Below are 24762 nucleotides of genomic sequence, written 5' to 3' on the forward strand. Positions count from 1 at the left end.
CTCCACCTGGCTCTTTAAAGAGTCTGGCTCCCAAGGACTCCGCCCACTGCATTAGCCACGCCCACACCAGTGTAGCAGAGCCCTGGAGGGCCAGCGCATTGCCCTGTCCAGGCCTGGGCAGCGGGCAAGGGGGGGTCAGGCTCCCAGGGGCTAACGTGGAGTATCCCCTTTACAGCAGCCCCCCGCCCCGGGCCCAGCGCTCCTGTGCTCCCCCATGTGTCCCCAGCCCGCCCGGCTCACCCCATGCTCAGCAGGATTCAGAGCGGTGCATCCCCATGGGCAGAGCAGAGGGACATCGGGACTCGTGGGGGTGTGGTTCCCAGGCACCCCGAGAACGGCCAGCCCCCTCGCTGAGCCTGGGGCGCCCCAGGGTTTCAAGCCTTTACTCTCAGGCCTTCTCTGCATGGGAAAGTGGCACCAGTTTGACCAATGGGGCGAATTGAAACCGATGGAGTCAAAGTGGAGCAAACACCATGTGGACGCTCTGATCTGGGTTTCAGCGGGGCTCGGGACAGACTAGTTCCAACCTGTTCCTAATCGACTTCAGCTAAACATCTTGGAGAGCTGCACAGGGTTCCTTCTTCCCCCCAGATGGGTAGCTGCCCCCCCCGCCCCGCTGGGAGCAGCAGGGGCCCCCAGTTCTTCCCCCCAGGAGCTGGGCTGTTGCTGCTGGGGTGAGGCTGCTAGGGGCTTGGTATTATCACTCCATTGAGATTCACTGGGCGCTCCTCCCTGCTCGGGCTGTCTGCAGAGTTGGGCAGCATCGCTGCGTCAGTCACTTGGGACAGCTCCTCCTCTCACTGCAATGGGCTCAGGCTCTCTGCAGACTCAGGCAGTGTTGCTGAGTTGGTTACACTTGGAGCAGTTTCCCTCTCCCACGTGATGGGCTCAGACTGTCTCAGCATCCCTGTATCAGTTCCCCCCCTCTCAGGGCAATGTACTCAGGCTCCCTGCAGACTCAGGAAGCATTGCTGTGTCGGTAATGCTCAGGGCAGCTCCCCCCCTCACAGCAATGGGCTCAGGCTCGCTGCAGACTCAGGCAGCGTACCTGTGTCAGTTACACTCAGGGCAGTTCCCTGATCTCAGGGTGATGGGTTCAGGCTCTCTGCAGACTCAGGCAGTGTCACTGTGTCAGTTACACTCGGGGCAGCGCGCCCCTCTGAGGGCGATGGGCTCAGGCTCTCAGCAGACTCAGGCAGCGTACCTGTGTCAGTTACACTCGGGGCAGTTCACTGATCTCAGGGTGATGGGTTCAGGCTCTCTGCAGACTCAGGCAGTGTCACTGTGTCAGTTACACTCGGGGCAGCGCGCCCCTCTGAGGGCGATGGGCTCAGACTCTCTGCAGACTCAGGCAGTGTCACTGTGTCAGTTACACTCAGGGCAGCGCGCCCCTCTGAGGGCGATGGGCTCAGGCTCTCTGCAGACTCAGGCAGCGTACCTGTGTCAGTTACACTCGGGGCAGCGCGCCCCTCTGAGGGCGATGGGCTCAGGCTCTCAGCAGACTCAGGCAGATGGGGGCTGTGTTGGCCATGCTTGGGCCATTTTTCAAGCTTTTCTTCACAACCACAAGGGCTAGAAATGCACTTATTAAAATGGAGGCTGAGCTTCTGCGTTAACCTTGTGACTTCAGCAGCTGGGCCCTGGGTACAGGCCTAGAGTGCCCAGGCCTTAATCCGGCCCCGAGCTCGTGGGCCTCGCTGCTCAGAGGGAGCGTGGGTGGACTGGCCAGCGTCACCCCCGAGATAATCCCTGGCAACACGGAGGAACCGGGCCCCGGGGCATTTCCCCACTTTGCTCCCATGAGACACGCTGGTCGCTTTTAAACCGTCTCTTTCCCTGCATCTGCCACCAGAGGGCAGCTGAACCCTGAGGGAAGCACTGGGGCTGGGTCTCTGAGAGCTGGATCTGACTAGCTTGGCCTTCCCCCCATCTCACCCCTATGGGGCATGGGGCCGAACCTCGCAGGGCAGGAGGGTGGCAAGGGGTGGGGTGGGAGGCACTGAGCTCCACCGACCCGAAGGGCACAGATGACCTGGAATGGCACAGGAGACGTTTCCTGCCTCTCAGGAGCATCTGTCGGGTGGTGAAGCCCTTTATCCGGAGGGTCTTTACCCCCCAAAGCCCGTCAAATGCACCAGCAGATGGGGGCTCGTGTCCATGCTTGTGAGCGCGGCTGCTGCAGAGGGACCAGGTGCAGCAGGGTCGTCGCCGAGAGGATGCTGCTCCCCGCAGATGGACCAGTGCCGTGCCCCCCCCAGCACAGAGATGCTGCCTGAGTCTGCAGTGAGCACGGGGGGCAGACACGAGCTGTGTGCAGGCAGATGGGGGGCCAGGGCTGGCATGCAGCCAAGGTCGCAAAGCTGCCATGTTCGAGGACTAAGCAGAATCATAGACTCAGAGACTTTCAGGTCAGAAGGGACCATTATGATCATCTAGTCTGACCCCCTGCACAATGCAGGCCACAGAATCTCACCCACCCACTCCTGTAACAAACCCCTGACCTATGTCTGAGTTACTGAAGTCCTCAAATCGTGGTTTAAAGACCTCAAGCTGCAGAGAATCCTCCAGCAAGTGCCCCGTGCCGCACGCTGCAGAGGAAGGCGAAACCCTCCCAGGGCCTCTGCCAATCTGCCCTGGAGGCAAATTCCTTCCCGACCCCAAATATGGTGATCAGCTAAACCCTGAGCGTGTGGGCAAGACTCACCAGCCAGCACCCAGGAAAGAATTCTCTGTAGTAACTCCAGGGCCAGCTCCAGGGTTTTTGCCGCCCCAAGCAGCCACCCCCCCCCCACTCGCAAAACAAAAACCAACCAAACAAAAAAGCCGCGATCGCGATCTGCGGCACTTCGGCAGGAGGTCCTTCGCTCCGAGCTGGAGTGAGGGACCCACTGCCAAATTGCCACCGAAGAGCCGGACGTGCCACCCCTCTCTAGTGTGGCCGCCCCAAGCACCTGCTTGATAAGCTGGTGCCTGGAGCCGGCCCTGAGTAACTCAGATCCCACCCCATCTAACCAGGGCCGGCTTTAAGCCGATTCAGCTGAATTGGGCCCCGCGCCTAAGAGGGTCCCGCAGCTGTCCACTCCGCCCCCAGCTCACTTCGCCCTCCTCCCCTCCCCTGAATGCTCCGCCCCCTGTTCCTCCCCCTCCCCTGCTTCCCGCGAATCAGATGTTCGCGGGAAGTCTGAAAAGGGGCAGGCAGCGGCAGCAACAGGTAAGGGGGGGGGGGGCGCGAGGAGGGCTCCTGGGAGGCGCGGCACAGCCCAGTCCGGCCCTGGCCGAGCGGCCCCGGCGGCTCTGGCTCCAGCCCGGCATGGGCCCCGGGACAGCGGCCCCAGTTCCGGCCGAGCACCCCCAGCACGGCCCCACGGCTCTGGCCCCGGCCGAGCAGCCCCAGCCCCGGCTCGGGCCCCAGGGCGCCGGCCCGGCCCTGGCCCGAACACCTCTGGCTCAGGCCCCAGCGGCTCTGGCTCAGGCCCCGGCCCCGGCGGCTCTGGCTCAGGCCCCGAGGTGCCGGCCCCAGCCCCAGCTGAGCGGCGCCGGCCGAGCACCCCCAGCCCGGCTCGGGCCCCACGGCTCCGGCCCCGGCTGAGCACCCCTGGCCCGGCTCGGGCCCTGGGGCGCTGGCCTGAGCGGCCCCGGCCCGAGCCCCTCGGGCCCCGGCGGCTCTGGCTCGGGTCCCGGCGCGCCGGCTTAGCCCCGGGCTGAGCGACTCTGGCCTGGCCCCGGTGGCTCTGGCTCAGGCCCCGGGGCACCGGCCCCAGCCCCAGCCGAACGGTGCCGGCCGAGCACCCCCGGCCCGGCTCGGGCCCTGGGGCGCTGGCCCGAGCGGCCCCGGCCCGAGCCCCTCGGGCCCCGGCGGCTCTGGCTCGGGCCCCAGTGCGCCGGCTCGGCCCCGGGCCAAGCAACTCCGGCCTGGCCCCGGCCCCAGAACTGCACACAATATTCCAGATGAGGTCTCACCAGTGCCTTGTAGAACGGTACTAAGAAGAAGAATCTGAGTCTCTCTGGGTAAAGTTGAGAAGTGTGAGCAACAAGGGGGATGTCGTGGTGGGAGTCTGCTATAGACCACCAGACCAGGGGGGTGAGGTGGACGAGGCTTTCTTCTGGCAACTAGCAGAAGTTGCTAGATCGCAGGCCCTGGTTCTCACGGGGAACTTCAATCACCCTGATATCTGCTGGGAGAGCAATACAGCGGTGCACAGGCAATCCAGGAAGTTTTTGGAAAGTGTAGGGGACAATTTCCTGGTGCAAGTGCTGGAGGAACCAACTAGGGGCAAAACTTTTCTTGACCTGCTGCTCACAGGGAAGAGTTAGTAGGGGAAGTAGAAATGGGTGGCAACCTGGGAGGCAGTGACCATGAGATGGTCGAGTTCAGGATCCTGACACAAGGAAGAAAGGAGAGCAGCAGAATATGGACCCTGGACTTCAGAAAAGCAGACTTTGACTCCCTCAGGGAACGGATGGGCAGGATCCCCTGAGAGAATAACATGAAGGGCAAAGGGGTCCAGGAGAGCTGGCTGTATTTTAAAGAATCCTTATTGCGGTTGCAGGAACAAACCATCCCGATGTGTAGAAAGAATAGTAAATATGGCAGGTGACCAGCTTGGCTAAACAGTGAAATCCTTGCTGATCTTAAACGCAAAAAAGAAGCTTGTAAGAAGTGGAAGATTGGACAAATGACCAGGGAGGAGTATAAAAATATTGCTCAGGCATGCAGGAGTGAAATCAGGAAGGCCAAATCACACTTGGAGTTGCAGCTAGCAAGAGATGTTAAGAGTAACAAGAAGGGTTTCTTCAGGTATGTTAGCAACAAGAAGAAAGTCAAGGAAAGTGTGGGCCCCTTACTGAATGAGGGAGGCAACCTAGTGACAGAGGATATGGAAAAACCTAATGTACTCAATGCTTTTTTCATCTCTGTCTTCACGAACAAGGTCAGCTCCCAGACTGCTGCACTGGGCAGCACAATATGGGGAAAAGGTGACCAGCCCTCTGTGGAGAAAGAAGTGGTTCAGGACTATCTAGAAAAGCTGGACGAGCACAAGTCCATGGGGCCGGATGCGCTGCATCCGAGGGTGCTAAAGAATCATAGAATCATAGAATCATAGAATATCAGAGTTGGAAGGGACCTCAAGAGGTCATCTAGTCCAACCCCCTGCTCAAAGCAGGACCAATTCCCAGCTAAATCATCCCAGCCAGGGCTTTGTCAAGCCGGGCCTTAAAAACCTCCAAGGAAGGAGACTCCACCACCTCCCTAGGTAACGCATTCCAGTGTTTCACCACCCTCCTAGTGAAATAGTTTTTCTTGATATCCAACCTGGACTTCCCCCACCGCAACTTGAGACCATTGCTCCTTGTTCTGTCATCTGCCACCACTGAGAACAGCCGAGCTCCATCCTCTTTGGAACCCCCCTTCAGGTAGTTGAAGGCTGCTATCAAATCCCCCCTCATTCTTCTCTTCTGGAGACTAAACAATCCCAGTTCTCTCAGCCTCTCCTCATAAGTCATATGCTCCAGACCCCTAATCATTTTTGTTGCCCTCCGCTGGACTCTTTCCAATTTTTCCACATCCTTCTTGTAGTGTGGGGCCCAAAACTGGACACAGTATTCCAGATGAGGCCTCACCAATGTCGAATAAAGGGGAACGATCACGTTCCTCGATCTGCTGGCAATGCCCCTACTTATACAGCCCAAAATGCCGTTAGCCTTCTTGGCAACAAGAGCACACTGTTGACTCATATCCAGCTTCTCGTCCACTGTGACCCCTAGGTCCTTTTCAGCAGAACTGCTACCTAGCCATTCGGTCCCTAGTCTGTAGCAGTGCATGGGATTCTTCCGTCCTAAGTGCAGGACTCTGCACTTGTCCTTGTTGAACCTCATCAGGTTTTTTTCTGCCCAATCCTCTAATTTGTCTAGGTCCCTCTGTATCCGATCCCTATCCTCTAGTGTATCTACCACGCCTCCTAGTTTAGTGTCATCTGCAAACTTGCTGAGAGTGCAGTCCACACCATCCTCCAGATCATTAATAAAGATATTAAACAAAACCGGCCCCAGGACCGACCCTTGGGGCACTCCACTTGAAACCGGCTGCCAACTAGACATGGAGCCGTTGATCACTACCCGTTGAGCCCGACGATCTAGCCAGCTTTCTATCCACCTTACAGTCCATTCATCCAGCCCATACTTCTTTAACTTGGTGGCAAGAATACTGTGGGAGACTGTATCAAAAGCTTTGCTAAAGTCAAGAAATAACACATCCACTGCTTTCCCCTCATCCACAGAGCCAGTTATCTCATCATAGAAGGCAATTAGGTTAGTCAGGCACGACTTCCCCTTGGTGAATCCATGCTGACTGTTCCTGATCACTTTCCTTTCCTCTAAATGTTTCATAATTGATTCCTTGAGGACCTGCTCCATAATTTTTCCAGGGACTGAGGTGAGGCTGACTGGCCTGTAGTTCCCCGGATCCTCCTTCTTCCCTTTTTTAAAGATGGGCACTACATTAGCCTTTTTCCAGTCATCTGGGACCTCCCCCGATCGCCATGAGTTTTCAAAAATAATGGCTAATGGCTCTGCAATCTCACCCGCCAACTCCTTTAGCACCCTCGGATGCAGCGCATCCGGCCCCATGGACTTGTGCACGTCCAGTTTTTCTAAATAGTCCCGAACCACTTCTTTCTCCACAGAGGGCTGGTCACCTTCTCCCCATGCTGTACTGCCCAGTGCAGCAATCTGGGAGCTGACCTTGTGCGTGAAGACAGAGGCAAAAAAATCATTGAGTACATTAGCTTTTTCCACATCCTTGGTCACTAGGTTGCCTCCCTCATTCAGTAAGGGGCCCACACTTTCCTTGATTTTCTTCTTGTTGCTAACATACCTGAAGAAACCCTTCTTGTTACTCTTAACATCTCTTGCTAACTGCAACTCCAAGTGTGATTTGGCCTTCCTGATTTCACTCCTGCACGCCTGAGCAATATTTTTATACTCCTCCCTGGTCATTTGTCCAATCTTCCACTTCTTATAAGCCTCTTTTTTGCGTTTAAGATCAGCAAGGATTTCACTGTTGAGCCAAGCTGGTCGCCTGCCATATTTACTATTCTTTCTACACATCGGGATGGTTTGTTCCTGCAACCTCAATAAGGATTCTTTAAAATACAGCCAGCTCTCCTGGACCCCTCTGCCCTTCATGTTATTCTCCCAGGGGATCCTGCCCATCTGTTCCCTGAGGGAGTCAAAGTCTGCTTTTCTGAAGTCCAGGGTCCATATTCTGCTGCTCTCCTTTCTTCCTTGTGTCAGGATCCTGAACTCGACCATCTCATGGTCACTGCCTCCCAGGTTCCCATCCACTTTTGCTTCCCCTACTAGTTCTTCCCTGTTTGTGAGCAGCAGGTCAAGAAAAGCTTTGCCCCTAGTTGGTTCCTCCAGCACTTGCACCAGGAAATTGTCCCCTACGCTTTCAAAAAATTTCCTGGATTGCCTGTGCACCGCTGTATTGCTCTCCCAGCAGATATCAGGGTGATTAAAGTCTCCCATGAGAACCAGGGCCTGCGATCTAGCAACTTCTGCTAGTTGCCAGAAGAAAGCCTCGTCCACCTCATCCCCCTGGTCTGGTGGTCTATAGCAGACTCCAACCACGACATCACCCTTGTTGCTCCCACTTCTCAACTTTATCCAGAGACACTCAGGTTTTTCTGCAGTATCATACCGGAGCTCTGAGCAGTCATACTCCTCTCTTACATACAATGCAACTCCCCCACCTTTTCTGCCCTGCCTGTCCTTCCTGAACAGTTTATATCCATCCATGACAGTACTCCAGTCATGTGAGTTATCCCACCAAGTCTCTGTTATTCCAATCACATCATAGTTCCCTGACTGTGCCAGGACTTCCAGTTCTCCTGCTTGTTTCCCAGGCTTCTTGCATTTGTGTATAGGCACTTAAGATAACTCAATGATCGTCCCTCTTTCTCAGCATGAGACAGGAGTCCTCCCCTCTTGCGCTCTCCTGCTTCCTTCCTCAAGGAGTTGGTGGGTGAGATTGCAGAGCCATTAGCCATTATTTTTGAAAACTCATGGCAATCGGGGGAGGTCCCGGATGACTGGAAAAAGGCTAATGTAGTGCCCATCTTTAAAAAAGGGAAGGAGGAGGATCCGGGAACTACAGGCCAGTCAGCCTCACCTCAGTCCCTGGAAATATCATGGAGCAGGTCCTCTAGGAATCAATTCTGAAGCACTTAGAGGAGAGGAAGGTCAGGAACAGTCAGCATGGATTCACCAAGGGGAAGTCGTGCCTGACTAACCTAATTGGTTTCTATGATGAGATAACTGGCTCTGTGGATGAGGGAAAAGCAGTGGACGTGTTATTCCTTGACTTTAGCAAAGCTTTTGATAGAGTCCAGCGGAGGGCAACAAAAATGATTAGGGGGCTGGAGCACATGACTTATGAGGAGAGGCTGAGGGAACTGGGATTGTTTAGTCTGCAGAAGAGAAGAATGAGGGGGGATTTGATAGCTGCTTTCAACTACCTAAAGGGGGGTTACAGAGAGGATGGATCTAGACTGTTCTCAGTGGTACCAGCAGTGGCGTATTACCGCCTAGGCCGACAAATTTGCAGGGGCGGCAAATTTAAGCACCCACGGAGAAAGTCCCCTGCTCCAGCTCGCCTCCTCCGCGAGCGTGCCGCCATGTCCTGTTTCTCTCTCCTCCCTCCCAGCGCTTGCGCCGCAAAACAGCTGTTTTGCAGGGCGGGGAGGAGGGGGAACGTGACACGCTGGGGGAAGAGGCGGGGTCGGGGAAGGGATCCAATAGGGGCAGGGAGGGGGCAGAGTTGGGGCGGGACTTTGGGGAAGGGGTTGGAATGGGGGCAGGAAAAGGGTGGAGTCAGGGCGGGGCCAGGGGCGGGCGGGGCGGCAAAATCATTAATCCGCCACTGGGTACCAGGTGACAAAACAAGGAGCAATGGTCTCAAGTTGCAGTGGGGGAGGTCTAGGTTGGATATTAGGAAACACTATTTCACTAGGAGGGTGGTGAAGCACTGGAATGGGTTACCTAGGGAGGTGGTGGAATCTCCATCCTTAGAGGTTTTTAAGGCCCGGCTTGACAAAGCCCTGGCTGGGATGATTTAGTTGGGATTGGTCCTGCTTTGAGCAGGGGATTGGACTACATACCTCCTGAGGTCCCTTCCAACCCTGATATTCTATGATTCTAAGGGCCAAGACTGGCACTGTTTCACAGCAACTCTTGCCTCGGTGAGCCCATGATCGCGGACAGCAGGGACAGAATGGCCCACTGCGTCCTGCCTGCCCCTCCCGGTGCCTGTGGCAGGGTAGCTCCCCCGTCTCCAAAGCGGTGCCCTGAGGGCAGGGCTCCCTCCCCTTCCTGGGGGCAGAGGGTCCCGATCCCCAGCCCTGCTGAGATCACCTCCTGCCATTCAGCCAGGATGGCCCAGGGTTCATTTCCCTGCACCGCAGCACAGTCACTGTGTGACATTGGGGACGTCACCTAGGGCATGTCTCCCGCGGCTGGCCCGGGCCAGCTGAGTCGCTCCCAGGGCGCAGGCTAAGGGGCTGTATAAGTGCTGTGTAGACGTCTGGGCTCGGGCTGGAGCCTGGGCTCTAGGATTGTGGGAGGCTCCCAGAGCCCAGGTGCCAACCGGAACCCAGAAGTCTACACGGGCATGACCCAGACCCCATCAGCTGGCACAGACCAGCCGTGGGTGCGTCTACACCGCAGCCTGAGCACGGGTTCTAAGTCAGGTTTGAGCTCAAGCCTGCTTTCCGTCCGCCCCTATGTGCGGAGTTACCCTGCCCCCTGGGCAGCTCAGGGCAAGCCGGTGCCCAAGGAACTGGAGAGGTGAGTGGCCTGTGAGCTCCCTGGCTAAGGGGCTGGAGGCGTTCGCTCTCCTACTGGGGAAAGCGAGGCCAGAGCCAGGCTGTAGGGGCCGTGCTGTGTGCCAGGGAACAGAGCTCGCCGGGCGGCTGACGAGCAGGGAGTCTGGGTTCCAGCAGCAGGAGCAGCACCCCGTCCTAAAGGCAGTGTCAGCCCTTTGCCCCCAGCCCACACTCCCCGCCTTCCGCTTCTGGCTGGGCCCCATTCGCCAGGCTGCCCCGCCCCAGTGTCTGTCCTCTCTGTGGTCAGATGCCACTTGCAAACCCCTTCCCCCACAGCACTCCTCGCGGCTGGTGGGGGGTGAAGCCCGGGGCAGAGCTGCATGGCTGGTCTAGGGGACTGGGACAGAGCCGATCCCGTGCAGCGCCAAGCACACTGGCAGTGCTTGGTAAAGAATCCACTGGGAGCCCCTCAGCCCCTGCCCTTCCCTTTGGGTGGGGTGTCACTGCACGAACAGCCCCGCCCTTGCCCCAGATCCCCGTGTTAAAGTGCGTGCGCCAGCAGCAGGAGAAACGCTCGGCGCGCAGCCTGCTGGACTCGCAGAGCTCCCGGTGCAGCACCTCCGCACACACCTGTTGGAGCCTGCATGCCCGTGGGCCAGGTCACGCCGCCACTCACGTTGGGGCCCCTCTCAAATGGGGACCGGGGGGCAAACTGCCCCTTTGCCCTGGAGATGGGAAACGTTCACTTAAAGCGGGACGGGGGTTTGGATCTCACAGCAAGACAGTCCCGACACCCGGGACTGGCGGGAGAAGTTGCACTGGTCAGCAGCATCTTTGCATGGAGAGCAGGTGGGTTAGTGGTTCTGTCAGGGAACCAGGACGCCTGGGTTCTCTTTGCAGCCCTGTTGCTGATGGGCTGCGTGCCCTTGGGCGGATCATGTTCCTTCTCTGCATCCCCTGTATTGTCCCATGTGAAGGGGGCAGGAGTCTCTCAGCCTTGTGCGCTGGCCTAGCTGGGCCTCAGTTTCCCTGGCATGTAGGCTGAGCTGTTGTGGGAGCTGAGGGGGAACGGGGGGGGTCAGAGCTGGGCTCCGAGGCTTTGGGAGGGGATATATTGTTAGCACTCTGTCTACTACTCCCACGTACTGTGCTATCAGGGGGTGTTACAGTCCTTAACGTTCAGTTACACCACTACAACCCAGCAGCCCTGGGTACCCCTGCATCCCCGTGCGCCAGCGCGACCCAGCTCGTGCACACAAGCCTGTTGGGTCTTTTCGCCTCAGGGTCAGGAACTGGCCTGGGAGATGGAGGCTCAGAGGAAGAGGTTTGACTCTAACAGACTAGGGCCCCCGTTTGTCGTAGAGTTTTATACGGACGCCCCTCCCCCGTGGCAGCTGAGCAACTTGTACATAGAATCAGCCCCAACAGCACGGCCCCTCGTGGGCTCCACGCAGTCTGCGGCCCGTCTCTCGGCCCAGGGTCGGAACTCGGCTTGGGGCCGGGCTTTGCAGGGGCTGGTGGGATGGGTGCATGAAGAAAAGGGGGGAATACACTGCTTTAGCTTGGGGCAGTTTCCTGTGTCCAGGGGCAGTGGCCGAGTGTCTGGGCCTGTCACATGACCATGGCAAGGGGTTACCCAACTACCAGCATCCCCTGATCCATCCTGCAAACCCCTGTGCTAGCAAAGAGTCTACGGTCTGTTAGTTTGTTACAAGACCTCTGCCCCTACTCAGCTCAGCAGAGACATGGGATGGTACCTTTGAAATCTGGCTGCCCTGCTGGATTTGGGATGGGGACAATCCTCGGGGAAGACCGTTCTTCCCCCCTTTCGACATCTGCAGACAACAATCTGCTCCAAGTCTTTCCCCTCCCTCACAGGACCAACGGCGGATTTCAATGCTCCTGGACTCTGGCCCTTTCCAGAGATGGGACATCAGTGCAGGCAGAGTGATTGACGGATTCCCAGGCCAGATGGGACCACTGCGACTCTCTAGTGTGACCATTTTAAGGGGGGCTCCAGAGGAACGGGGGCTCCAGCTACACCAGCGCCGCAGAGGCTGCAGAACTGGGCCCATGTTTTGTTTCAATCAAGGCTGATGTTCAGGGAGGAGGTGGAAAGCGGTGGTTTTTGGAACACTGGGTTGCAGGTCGGTGTGTTTTCCAGGGCTGCAGCCCCTTCCGCTCCAATGCCTGGAGCGCACACAGCCCTCGCGGGGGCCCTCGCTCTCAGTCACAGCCCCGCAGCACTAGCCGGTGGGGGGGATGGAAACTTTGGCCAAGGGACAAACTTACTCCTGTGAAAAGGGCTGAGAGATCCCCACGGTCCACGCAAGAAACCAGCTTTGAAAGGTCTCTGAAAACGCCACTTCCCACTGCACTTGGAGCCGGGCGCTGTAGATGGGAGTCTAGTAAGCCCAAAAGCACCGGCAGAGCTTCAGAGAGACGGATCAGGACATGGAGCAACGGCCTGAAGCGAAGGAGGGACAAGACTAGACAGACTGAGCCCTTGTCAGTCACAGGAGCAGAGCGCCAAGGGCTGGTTTACTCCGCTGGGAGGGGTAGTGCCGCAGGGAGCTGTCTCTGGATGTGAGGCCACAGAGTGAGTGAGTGAGTGTGTGAGTGTGTCGAGAGTGCCATGGCCGAGGGAACCCCTGCCCTGCCCCAGCACTGACAGTGCCAGCACACAACAAGCAGGTTTATTTTTAAAATACTTTATTTTTCTCAATACTGACATTACAAAAAAAACAAAAAAAAAAACAGAAAAATACAAAAAAGACCCCACTATAAAACATTCAGGATCTCATTGAAACTGAGACAAACAAAGCAGCTCCCAGCCTGGACTGCTGCTCCCGGCTCCTCTCCCCCGTCAGGGTTATCTGAACAGCGTTTCTGTTTTTATAACCGAACACGCATCATCGGAGGGACAAGGCATCATCGTAACCATTCCAACGGGTTTATAAATTAAGCGCTGCGTGACAGTTTCCCCCTCTCCAGAACGACGTCTTTGCCCTGGATTCCCTTCCCCCTACACGTTACACACTGTACATCTGTACATAGCGGACTGGGGTGGACGTCCCACAGCAGAGTATCAATGGACACTCCAGAATACCTCAGTTAAAACCAAGTTAGCTTAAAGTCAGCTCAAACTTACCAATGTAAGATTCCCAAGGTGCTCGGACAAGGCCTGGCTTGTCAGAGGCCTAGACACAGGGAAGGAGCCCAGAGAAACCCTCTCAGTTCAAGTCCAGAGGACTCCTAGGGCAATGGCCGTCTGCTTGACTAGAAACATGGTGCCTCTTTGGAGGATCAGCTTCTGAACCGGCCCAAAGGCAGGTTAAATATGCGTCATTGTCGGAAGAACCCGGCCCCAGAGATATTGGCAAGATAGGCTGACGTAGGTAAGAAATATAAAAATTCTCCCAATGGAAATCCAAGTTTAAAAAAATACAGCATTTAAAAACAAAGCCACCCAAGCAGATTCCCTCCTGCTCCTCCCCGAAACGCGTCCTGAATTCCATCTGCCCTGCAGGAAAATATCTACATGCACAATCTTCTTGCTGCTAAATCCCTACAGCGTAACTCAAACGCCAGCAAAACAAACCTCAGCTCCACTCACACTTGGCTCTGCTTTTACACCTACACTTCTGCTACACACGGATTACGTTCTCACAGACGTGATGTTCATATGGCTGAATTGATCCCCAAAAGAGCTGGGATGAACCACTCCAGAAAAAACCCTTATGGGGTTATATATAAAAGCAGCAATGCAAACTCCACACACCTGAACAAGAAAGCTCGCATCCTGGGCCCCCTGCCCTCCCTTTACTACCGGACATTTTTGGCATGCCAACAACACCCCGATAGGAGGACGCTGGCCCAACTCCATTCCCACCTGTCTTACATGCTCTGAACCGATAAAGCCGGGACGCTTAGGTTTTAAGAAGGGTCTGAGACCAGGTGCCTTGCAGCTCAGGGTTTGCATTCAGCATGGAAGATAATCCGTTGTAATCCTGGCACAGTAGCATGGCCCCCAGGTACCGTGGTTCCGCGTTCGAAACAGTTCCGCTGTGGTGGCCATGGTGTAGACAAACCGTGCCTGTGCCGTGCACGCTCATGGAATTTGTTTGGATTCTTGGTACTAATGGAACCCACCAGCAGCAAGCTTCAGAAAGGTGAAGCGAACACGAACCCTTCCGAGTCCTATGTACACGGGGTGGAATCTCTGCGCGTTTCAGGAAACGCAAATTCATCCTCTAGCCAGGAAGCTGACTTCAAAGCGTGCGATGTGAAAACCACCAGCTGATAAAACTCCCTGGGCCCACAGCCCAGGCCCACTTGCTTGTGCCAGGCAGAAAAGCTAGACCTCTAGGAAAAGGCGCCCAGCCCAGAGAGCCAGAAGTTAGCCAGGAGTTTGAGCTCCTGAATCCCACACGGCGAGAGTATACCAGAGGCCGACAAAGGGCAGGCGATAGGGCTGGGGCTAACAGGACCGTGTGGAAAGGAGCGTGGGTTTTTTGCATTTGAGTGTGATCGGGCACCTCCGCTTTGTGCAGCTCAGATGCTGTGGCACGTGGGTTAGAAGTATTGCTGCTGGCAGAACGGCCCAGGGGCTCTAGGAGCACGGCAGGTGCTGTTTGAGGATCTGTCTCGTCTGCGGAGCTATTTTGTCTGGGAAGCGGACTTTGAACTCCACAATCAAGTCTCCCCGTTGGGTGGGGACCTTTGGGAAGGGCAGCCCTTCCCCTCGCAGTCTCTTCACGGTGCCAGGCTTGATGATGTCGTTGCAGGGCAGAGGGATCACCCTCCCGTCGAGAGTGGGAATGTTCACAGTACAGCCGCACAAGGCCTGCAAGGAAGAAGAGCAAACAGTGAGACTGGCTGCAACTTGGGGTCTCTAGAAAAAGCCCATGTGTGTAGAGCAGCCAATACATGGAGATATACCTGTCTCATAGAACTGGAAGGGACCTTGCAAGGTCATCAAGTCCAGCCCCCTGCCTTCACTAGCAGGACCAAGTACTGATTTTGCCCCAGATCCCTAAGTGGCCCCCTCAAGGATTGAACTCACAACCCTGGGTTTAGCAGGTCAATGCTCAAACCACTGAGCTACCCCTCCCCCCCAGGGCCGGGAACCCACGACTGGCCTTAGCAGTTCTGCTCTCTCACCCAGCAGACATGACACCAGCCTCTGGCCTGTCGCTGTTGCCCATTTCACGTCTATTGCAACGCAGCAGCAACGCCATTATCATCTGGGGGATATACAGGAGTCTCCCCCATGTACACATCCTGGGTGTTCTACTGAGAACGCCCCAGAAAAGCACATGGCATGTGGGTTCAACCCCGGGGGTGGTTTCAGGGTGGCACCACTCTTCACTCCCCTCAGGCCTTCAGAAGAGGGGCAGGTTTCTCTAGAACTCTACCCAAGCGTGCAGGGCGCTCAGGACAGGTTGCATTTCTCCTCTTACCCCATGTTTGTCTGAACCAAGAGAAGCAGAGACCCCGAAGGAGAGGAAATCAGAGTCACTGTCTCCTCAGCAGGTCAACGGAGTGGCGAGGTGCCCTGGTGCTGCGGAGTGTGGCAGGGACTCTGGCTACACAGTCCTGACCACATTTTGTGCAGTACAAATCGTAAGCTTGGAAGCGGCTCATTAATTGATATAATCTCCCTGCCCCCCTAGTAATGGCGAATCAGTGGATGTTTGCAGCTCCCCATTTGCACAGCAACACGAGCTAGAACGCTGCAGCCAGACCCGATCCCGACAGGACCAGACTACACGGGTCGGGTTCAAGTCCGGTTGGAAAACATCCTGACTGTCTCAGGCTTGGGTCGACTCTCCTCCTGCCCAGGGGGCTGGCATGGCAGAGGCTGCATGCCACACTCCTGCCACTTGCTGCGCCGTGCGCACTTTGGAGCGAGCGTGCCAAGGATCCGCAGCAGCGGCTGGCAGGAGTGAGGCACTGCCTGGTTCTCAGGGGCACGAAGCATCAGTGCTGACTCGGGTTCTGGGGGAGGGGAGCGTCTGGTCAGAAACGACTCTTGGGCTCAGGTCCAGATCAGATCAGGCCCAAGCAGACCTGCAGGAAGAACTTGGAGCAAGTGAGCTGTGGGGAGGTCTCCTCAAGGCCTGTTACCACGGCAGACAATGCCTGAGGCACTGGCCATTCCCAAGGTGTGCTTTACAAAGCACTTCGGAGCTCACCGGGATCCAGTGAATTGCAGGCTTGCGCTAGCCACCAGCCTGTGCATTGCCCACACCGTGACTCTCAAACCCGACGACTGAATCACCAATCGGGAGTTTTTAATTACCGCACAGCGACTACCCCAAAATGTCGTGTCTTTCTTGGTAAGCAGGACCCGGTACTGTCAGCCAATATGTGGCTTGGTTTCAGCTGGTCCTGACTAAATCAGCCAAAACCTAGAGCGTTTCTAACATGAGCCATCTGGCTTGGAGAATGGAAGAACACTGCAGATGGAAAACCTCACGGAAAGTACATACAGATCTACGCCTCAAGTAACATAGCCAAGGATTCTGTATGCACCCAGCAAACCGGGCAGGGTATGTGCACGGTAACTGCAAATGCCCAGAAACAGCCAGTCACACACGAGCTGGGTTTTGATGAAATCAAGCCCCAGTGTCTTTTTTTAGGAACCTCATTACATGCAGCCTGACTTCCAACAAACTATAAAAGGCAACAGCCTTGGTGTGCAGGGACAGGTCACGCTGGGCAGACGCAGCCCTGACACTCGGCACTGGAAGGGCAGGGGTGCTGCAGGCCAGGATAAAGGCAGCTTGACAGAGCTGTGCATGCAAGAAGCTTGCCCTGAACCTGCCTACAGCCAGGTAGTGTCGGTCAGTCAGCCCAAGGAATGCTAAACTGCACCAATAAACCCCCCAATGCCGGGCCTGGCAATCTCAAATCCACGATTCCACGTGCGTCCGAGGCAGCAGAGTGCACCCCCCCTGCGGGGCACGCCAGTCTCCCAGCACAGACGAGAAGAGTGCTGAGGAGCGTGTGGGGATCTGGAGTGGAGTGGCCACCTCTGTACTGCCCTAGATTTTAAGGCCAGGAGGGACCATCATCATCCACCTGGTCTGACCTCTTGCACAGCACCGGCCAGTAATCTCTAAATCAAGCCCTCCCCTGCTGGCCGAGACACAGCCCGTCTTTTAGAAAGACATCCCGTCTCCAGTTAGTGATTCCACCTGACGGAGAATCCACTGGGTGAATTGCTCCAATGGGTATTTCCCCTCGCTGTTAACAAACAGGGCCTTATTTCCCCTCTGAACTTGTCTAGCTGTAGCTTCCAGCCATTGGTCCTGTTCTGCCTTTGGCTGCGAGATTCAAGAGCCGTCTGCCACCAGAAATCTCATCCCCACCTAAGTGCCTATAGACTGTGGTCAAGTCACCTCTTCGCCTTCTCTCAGCTGAACTAAACGGATCAAGCTTCTTTAGTCTCTCACTGTGAGGCATGTTTTCCCGAATATCATTCTCTGGGCAGGGCTACAGTCCTACAGGCTCTATCAAATGAGACCCCCCTTGCCCCCTGCCCCCGCAGTAGGACGGAGCGTCTGCTAAAGCGCTCTAGTGGGGTTGAACTGCAGCACCTCTTCCTTCTGAGCGTTCCCAACGGGCCGCACTCTACCCTTCGCTGACCGCCCAGGAGCCTGGGAGAGAGAAGCAGCAAGCTAAATTTAGACTGTGGCCTTGTTGTTCAGTCCCTGATGAAGTAACTGAATGTTTCTGCTGCTCACCAGCTGTTGCCCTTCCCAGAGCTCAGCATCTCGGCCCAGCGCGCTGGATTTATCTATAGCACCTCTGCCAACAGCCTCCAAAAGGCTAGGAAAGCAAGAGCCAGGCATTCCTCGGCTGCCCACTCGGTGCTCGCAGCACAGACGCTTCCTGGAAGTTAAAGCTCTCGAAAGTTCTCTCCCTCCCTGCAGCAGGGAGACCCACTGTCGGACGTGGGCAGGGAGCTTACCTAGAACTGTATCAATGCACCTCTGCCCCCGGCTACTGGTACCCACTGCTTCCAACAACCTGCACACAGCTCCCTCAAAGCACAACGGGGGATGAGTCTCTACGGTTCACCGTTCTCCAGGGTTCCTCTCTGCTCCCAATAGAGCCCACTCTCCTGTAGGCTACAGTGGCTGGCTCCCAGCATGGCTCTAGCGCCACAGAGGGTTTAAGGACAGACTGGGTGGTCGGCGAACCTAGAGGAAGTGCCCTGCCTGGCTTCTCCTTTCAGCAGGGTGGTAGTGGCTTTGCTGTACCGGCGCATTCAGACATTGCCGCTTTCTGTTCTGGTGCGGATCTTAACCAGTTTCGCCTCTTTAGTAAAGGGAAGGCACGTAGCTGGACATGGGCTCCATCTCCCCCACGCTGGGGCCTCCCCGACTCAAGAGGGCCTGTGCAAAGCTGACAGGGGCAGCGGGGGGAGGGCTCTTCTGGGTTCAATTTCTGGGCTTTGCTTTTAGCGACTCTGTGGCACTGGGCTGCACGCACCAGTGAGGAACCGGGAGCCAGCCCCTTGGGAAGGGGGGTGCCGTGTGCCAGTTTGTAGGAAACTCTTTGGCTGATGGTGCTGATTTTGGGGGTGTGGGGAGAGGGTACCCAGGATGCCACGCCAGCCTTGCATTCTCTGGAAGAGGCTGGGATCCACGCTGCTCCTGGCTGCTGGGATAGGCACTGGAGAGTCACACGGTCCATTTTCCCTCTGCCCCACAAGCCCTTGAGCATACATCTCTGCAGCACTTGCAGCCAGGGCTGCTCAGAGGCCAAACTGTAGGGCCAGCCCAGCAATGACTAACCCCATCCGGCTGTGCCCAGAGCAAGAGAGAGCGCGTCCCTGCAGCTGAGCTAGGTAAGTTCCTCCCCAGCAAAAGCCATGTGTAAACCACCCGCAGGGACCGATCCTGGTCCCCGTGAACTAGCTTATTGCCACTCTGTAACCAACAACTCCTCTCCGCACGGCTGTGGGTCTGCCTGCGGGAGTCAAGGAAGCTGCCACGCAGCCTCCCAGGTTCAATCCGGGCAGCATTCCCCTTCCAGCTTCTGCACACGGGCGGCTTTGTATGGCCAAACGTGGGAGTCACTCACTTGCGGGTACGCTGCAAGCCAAGCTGCCAGGGCTGGCGTTTGCTGGCTGCTTGTGGCATTTCCAGCCTCGGGCTGTTTGGCCGGAAAGGTGACCCCATTGGGGTCTTGCTCCCACAATGGCAGGGTGACAGGGAGGGCTGCAGGTCAGTGCTGGGGGGCCTCTGCTCCGACAGGCACTTCTCCATCTGCAGAACGAGCGCTGGGCTTGTGCAGCTTCCCTGGGATCAGGCAACTAACTACGCAGAGGCTCCGCTGAGGAACAAGCCCCCCAGCAGTGCGACCAGTAAATGCCAGAGACCGAGCTGGAGCTCTCCCGCTGCACGTCTGAGGAGGCAAAGAGAAAGACCTCCTGGGATGTCAGCACTAAATCCAGGCCCTGCCTCCTGCGGAATGGCGCGTGTGTGCCGGGGGTGGCGCTGCAAGGCAGCCTGCGGTAACAGGCCACAGAGCTCGGCAATGCAGCGTGGAACTCCTTGTGTCCCTAAATAACCCCGACAGCTCTGCTGCACACGTGGGCGGGGACGCTGCCTCGCTTTCATCAAGGGGAAAACATCACCGTTAGCGAATGGGATGTGGAGCGATGCTCCGAGAAGAGCCAACGCTGCTGGGGGTGAAGAACTTAGAGCCTGAGTAGGTGTGCTGCTCGCAGGGGAGGTTCTCACGAACCCCCTCTCCCTCCAGCCCCTGGGAGCAGGGCTCGGAGCAGACACCCACACTGAACCCAGGCGCTAACAGGTGCAGTTGCGTGAGGCCTCCAAGATCTGCTGGCCCTGCCCCTTGGCTTTCGGGGCAGATAAGTGCCCACTCCTACCCTCCAGAGCAAAAGCAGCAAAGAATAGATTTGCTATGTCTAAGGCAGACAACATGGCCTCTCCTCCCTTACCCCTTTCTTTGGGAAAATCTTTCATGCCAATTTCAGACATCACAGTACAAAGCAAAAGGAAGAATCTATATCCCCATTCAGATATTCTTTAATGCCATCCGAGGAGGCTGTCACAGACACAAGTGGCTGCAATTCCCCCCGGTCATTAGCGAAGTACCCTTCGCTTCTCCACCCAGGGGAATGCAGGCCCAGCCGCAGTGCAAGGGCCCACTCTGGCTCCCTTTCGGGGACAGAGGAAAACAAGAGCTCTGATGCCAGCGGCAGCTCACATTCACTGGATCACTTTCGCTTCTTTGGAAGCAGGCCGAGAATGGGAGCAGTCAGGCTGTGGAGGGCAGGCTCTCCAGTGGCTGGAGAGAGAATGAAAATGAGAGACCCTGGGCTCTATTCCTGGCTCTGCCCGACACCACAAACCCATCAATCAAACAAGCCGTAAAATGGATACATCCACCCGGTGCTGACAATGCAGCCAAAGGGTCTGCAGGTGCTTTGCCATGCAGTGTTATTGGAGACCTCTAAAGCGGCCCTAGCAACCTTACTTTTCTGGTTTACACATGATAATCTGGGCCGCCTTTAGGCAGAGAGAGAACCAAACCAGCCCATGCTCTGAACCCAATCCTGACCAGCCCCAGCGCTCCAGGGTCAGTCACCGAGAGCAGTGAAAAGCAGACAGTCTGTAGCAATGGCTGTGTCTAGAATGATGCAGTTCAGCAGCTGTCTGCACGTCTGTGATGATGAACGGTGACCTTCCCGGGTTCAGAACTCGCTGCATTCCCGGCGGAGCTTGGCTCCCTTCTCCAGGCTGAGGGGAGCAGGTTAGTTTCGCTCACTCTTCCCCGCCGTCTGCATGCAGCAGCCGGCGCACTCTGATCCCTTCCTGACAATCCCACCCCGAAGTCCTCACCACGTCCTTGCCCTGAGTTGCAGAGGTGCAGAGCACCTGGAGCTCCCATTAGCTTCAGCAGGAGCTGGGTGCTCATCACCCCCTCAAAATCAGGCCATCGTGTGCTTTCAACAAACTGGTTATTAGCAGTTTTAACGAACTCCTCCTTCCTCACCTGAGCTCATGCACCAGCGTCACCAAGTGGAGCCTGCACAGATCTCACAGGTGTTTGCAAAGAGGTCAAGTCACATTTTAAAAAGTTAAAGTTTGTCTGAAATTTCTGTTACAAGTAACACTTAAGGGTCATATATATGGAAAGAAATATAAATAGAAGTGAAATGAAATAGAAACGCTTTGCTTTTTAGACGATACAGCAACAGGGAGCAGAGTCAGAAAACCATTACAAGTTGGCAGAGGACTCGAGGCCAGGCGGAGTAACCAAAACCACAATCGACTCATTTTAAGATGATTAGATTTTACGCAGATGCAGGGCCGGCTCCAGGCACTAGCTTAACAAGCAGGTGCTTGGGGCGGCCAAGGGAGAGGGGCGGCACCTGCGGCAATTCGGGGGCGGCAGGTCCCTCACTCCCTCTAGGAGCGAAGGACCTGCCGCTGAACTGCCACCGCCGATCGCGGCTTCTTTTTTTTTTTTTCTGCTTGGGGCGGCAGAAATGCTGGAGCCGGCCCTGCGCAGACGGGAAAGCCAACAGAGGAAAACTGACGCACTGATTTCACTATGGCATCTATAAGACTGTTTGAAAAAACTATTCCTCCCCCGCCCAATATCTTGAACTCTTTCCTCATTCACGTCAGGCTGTGTCAGTCAATGATTTCAAAGGACTCCGTTTGAATTTGGCCCCAAATTTACGTATTTTAGAATCAGCTTTCGGAGAGCTCAATGGGCCAAGAGAAGTGCTCCTGGACCATTTCTGTTTAATTCCAAGGGATGTGATTTAAAAGCAGACAGACAGCCTCTCCTGTGCTTGTAGCTCCCACGTGGCACTGCAGCATCGTGCTAGTGCAGGAGAATCTGGAAGTGTAACCGACATGCTTGTTACACGGCAAAGCATTCAGAAATGCAAGAAAGAAGGCAGCAGACACTACAGTGGATTTTTAACCTTTCCTTAGTACAGATGGTTCCCACCCCTACTCTAGCCCTTTAACACCAGTGAAACCAGGCAAGAATTAGCGACACTAACTGTGGAAAATAATCCCCTCGACTGGATAGGCTGTAGTGGAACGGCCAACCCCCACACTGCCTTCACTGAGACGACAGACAGACAACTGACATCACGCTCCATAACAACTAGTGCCCAGCACTCTGAAAGGATAGGGACCGCACCGGCAACTTGCCAGGAGCCCACGGGACACCACATTTGCATATAATTCGATGTATGAGAGCAGTTCATTTTTATTATGTTTGTGCAGCCCACTGAAATGAGACCCAGCATAGAATGCTCCACCTTAATCCAAGCCCCCAAACTGCACTGCACCCTGGAACCTGTTGTCTCCACATTAAAGAGGGGGTCCCACATGACATTTGCCCTCATGGATTAAATCTGAGGAAGCTTTGTGGCTGTGCCAAGCTGAAAATGTAGGGATTTACCTAATTTAACTATGGGCCTTATTCTGCTCCCAGTACAGCCAATGAGGAGTTTTGCCATTGACTTCAAAGGGGACAGGACAAGACAAATAGGGAGGCCACTAAGGTCTGTGAATGGCAGATGTCACTAAAACTAGGATCTAAGCTGAAGCATTCACAGGGAGGTAAATGTTACGTTTCTGGTGGGGCTAGTTTAACTCAGACTCGTGAAGTTACCTTCAGGCAGCAATACCACAGCTAAATCCTGGCTCCCCCCAACAGCAGTTTTGCTTCTTCCTCTCTCTGCCTCCCACTGAGCCGCTCATGTCATTTTAAGAACGGACAGTTTTCTGCCCCCCATGTGTCTGTGGGGAAGCCCTCTCAGATACACCTCCTGCTGGGCCGCTCCTGTTGGGCCGTACCAGGTCGCAGCGAGCGCCCAGCGCTGGCTTGCTCGCCGTGGACAGACGCGAGTCACTGGAATGATCAAACCAGAGTTCAATGGTACCTGGACTCAGAGACCAGGGGAAGTATCTCCCTTCTCCACCCCCCGGTTTGGCCACTGGTTTTCTCATGCAATAGCTACAGAAGATGGTTGTCAAAGTCTGATGGGCCAGCTGATCATGTCTGACCTGAGGCCTGGGAGGGGCGTATCGGATGAAGAACTGAGAACGTGGCTCTCTGCCAGCTTTAAACTAGAGGGTTTGAATCAGCCCTGTCACAATGGGGAGGTTTCCCCGATGGGCTGCAGGAGCCCAGGGACGACAGGAGTCTGCCACAATTGCTCCCAACACAGGATGGATCCCACCTCCCACGCAACCACCCAGGGCAACCCACGAGATACTGAGAACCAACAACTAGTTACGGCTCCGTGATTCCCCGCCCCAGCTCTGATTAGAGCAGGTTAGAAACTAGGGATACTCCCCACCCCTCCTTCCCTCTGCAGCAGGGCTGCAAGGAGGGGGGCACAGCAACTAGTGCTGCCCTCTCCAAGCCCGCTGAGGACTCTGGGGTGATTTTCTACCCCTGTGTTGCAGCACTCAGGTAAAGGGAGCAGAACGGGGCCGATTTTCTGCCTTGAGTATTGATGGTGCCACCCCCCCCATACCCTTAGCAGGAAACATGAAACCGATGTCAGAAGGACCCACTTAGGTCTGGTGTGCCAGGCATCGTTGTGAGGAAGGCATGGAGGAAGCATCTGAGATACGGCAGGTCTGACTCCATAAACAGCGCTGCCTCTCGCAGAGCCATGCACTTCAAGAGTAAACGTCGGTTTCCAGTGTCAATGCAAGTCACCTTGACTCCAGTGTCTCCAACGTACCGTTAGAAGAGTGTCCCCTAAAACACCCAGCTCTGAATGGTCACAGTGTGGCTGTGAGGTGGCTCTCCATTCAAATGCATGAGGGGAAGTTGCACCCTGGTAGTTCTATGCTTCCCTCTGATTACAGAGCCCATGAGAAAGTTCCCTCAAGCTTTTAGAAGGGGAGCCATCCTGATTAGTATCCTGATTCAAGGGCACACACTGAGACGTTTGTACCCAAGATCTGATCCGCTGAGATTTTTTTCTATAAAATGCATTTGCGAACATGGACTAAATCGGTCTTTAAAAAAATCCGCCCACCAAGAGCTACATGAAAAGACAGACAACCTCTACAATCTGAAGTGAATGGTAAATTGCAGCTGCCAGCAATTTAAATTTTAAATGTACTTGCCAGCTGGGACTTATTAACAAGAAGTTAGACAGCAGTACCATCAAACACGCATCTCATGAATGTGGGTTACCCATGTCTTCCTTTCCACTCCTGCCTCACGCGGCCTGTTGCTCTGGCTCATCGGGTCCCCTCTAAAGTTCCTTGCAAACTCCATGGGCCAGAGACCATAACTTACTTGTTCTGCAAAGCACAAAACTACCTTCATGTGCTGCTTGAATAAATAATGCAGCACACGCAGCCCGGGAGGGAGAGAAGAGAAGAGTACGGCTGGTATAGGCTCAAGCAAGGCATAGTGAGGACCAGGGTGCCATGCAAACTGCCCCCATGCAGCCATGCCAACAAACCTGCAACCTCACTGGGACCAACCCACCTCCCCAGCCACAGTCAGCCTGGTATTTAAGTGCAGAACACGGATGTCAAAGTCTGACAAGCTGGGGTGTTTGGGACAACACCAACAGATGGGGCTGACCAGGCAAAAGCCACCGGACTAGTTTCTCTTTTGACCCGAGGCAGGGTCTGAGCTCTTTTCCAGACACGAACACTCCATACTAAAGGGCAAGCTTGGCACCCAAGCAGGGGGAAAGGGTAATTAGAGCAGTTAAAACAGCCTCAGTTGGGCCTAGAGACTGAAGTACTGAGGTCTGTAATTCCTGCAGACAGGAACAGATGTTGGCCTGTAAAGCAAAGGGAGAACACTCCACTCTGTAGATCTCTCTTGCTTTGGCTTATTACACCCTATGTGACCTTCTAATCCCGGGCAAGTTCATCACCCTTCTCATCTG

At 55.5% G+C, this 24762-nt stretch overlaps 1 protein-coding gene across 3 annotated transcripts in view; it reads right to left on the reverse strand.

The window, feature by feature from the left end:
- Nucleotides 1–12519: 12519 nt before the first annotated feature.
- The window catches only part of DNAJB5 (DnaJ heat shock protein family (Hsp40) member B5), a 29441-nt gene continuing 17198 nt past the window's right edge, over nt 12520–24762 (reverse strand). For all 3 annotated transcript variants that reach the window (XM_005311690.4, XM_005311689.4, XM_005311688.5), the window contains exon 4: nt 12520–14670. In XM_005311690.4, the coding sequence (XP_005311747.1) occupies nt 14437–14670 (234 nt within the window). In that variant the 3' untranslated portion in view covers nt 12520–14436. The remainder of the gene's footprint in view (nt 14671–24762) is intronic.

The sequence above is a fragment of the Chrysemys picta genome, chromosome 6 (assembly GCF_011386835.1).
Source record: "Chrysemys picta bellii isolate R12L10 chromosome 6, ASM1138683v2, whole genome shotgun sequence".
In the NCBI taxonomy this organism is placed as follows: domain Eukaryota; kingdom Metazoa; phylum Chordata; order Testudines; family Emydidae; genus Chrysemys; species Chrysemys picta.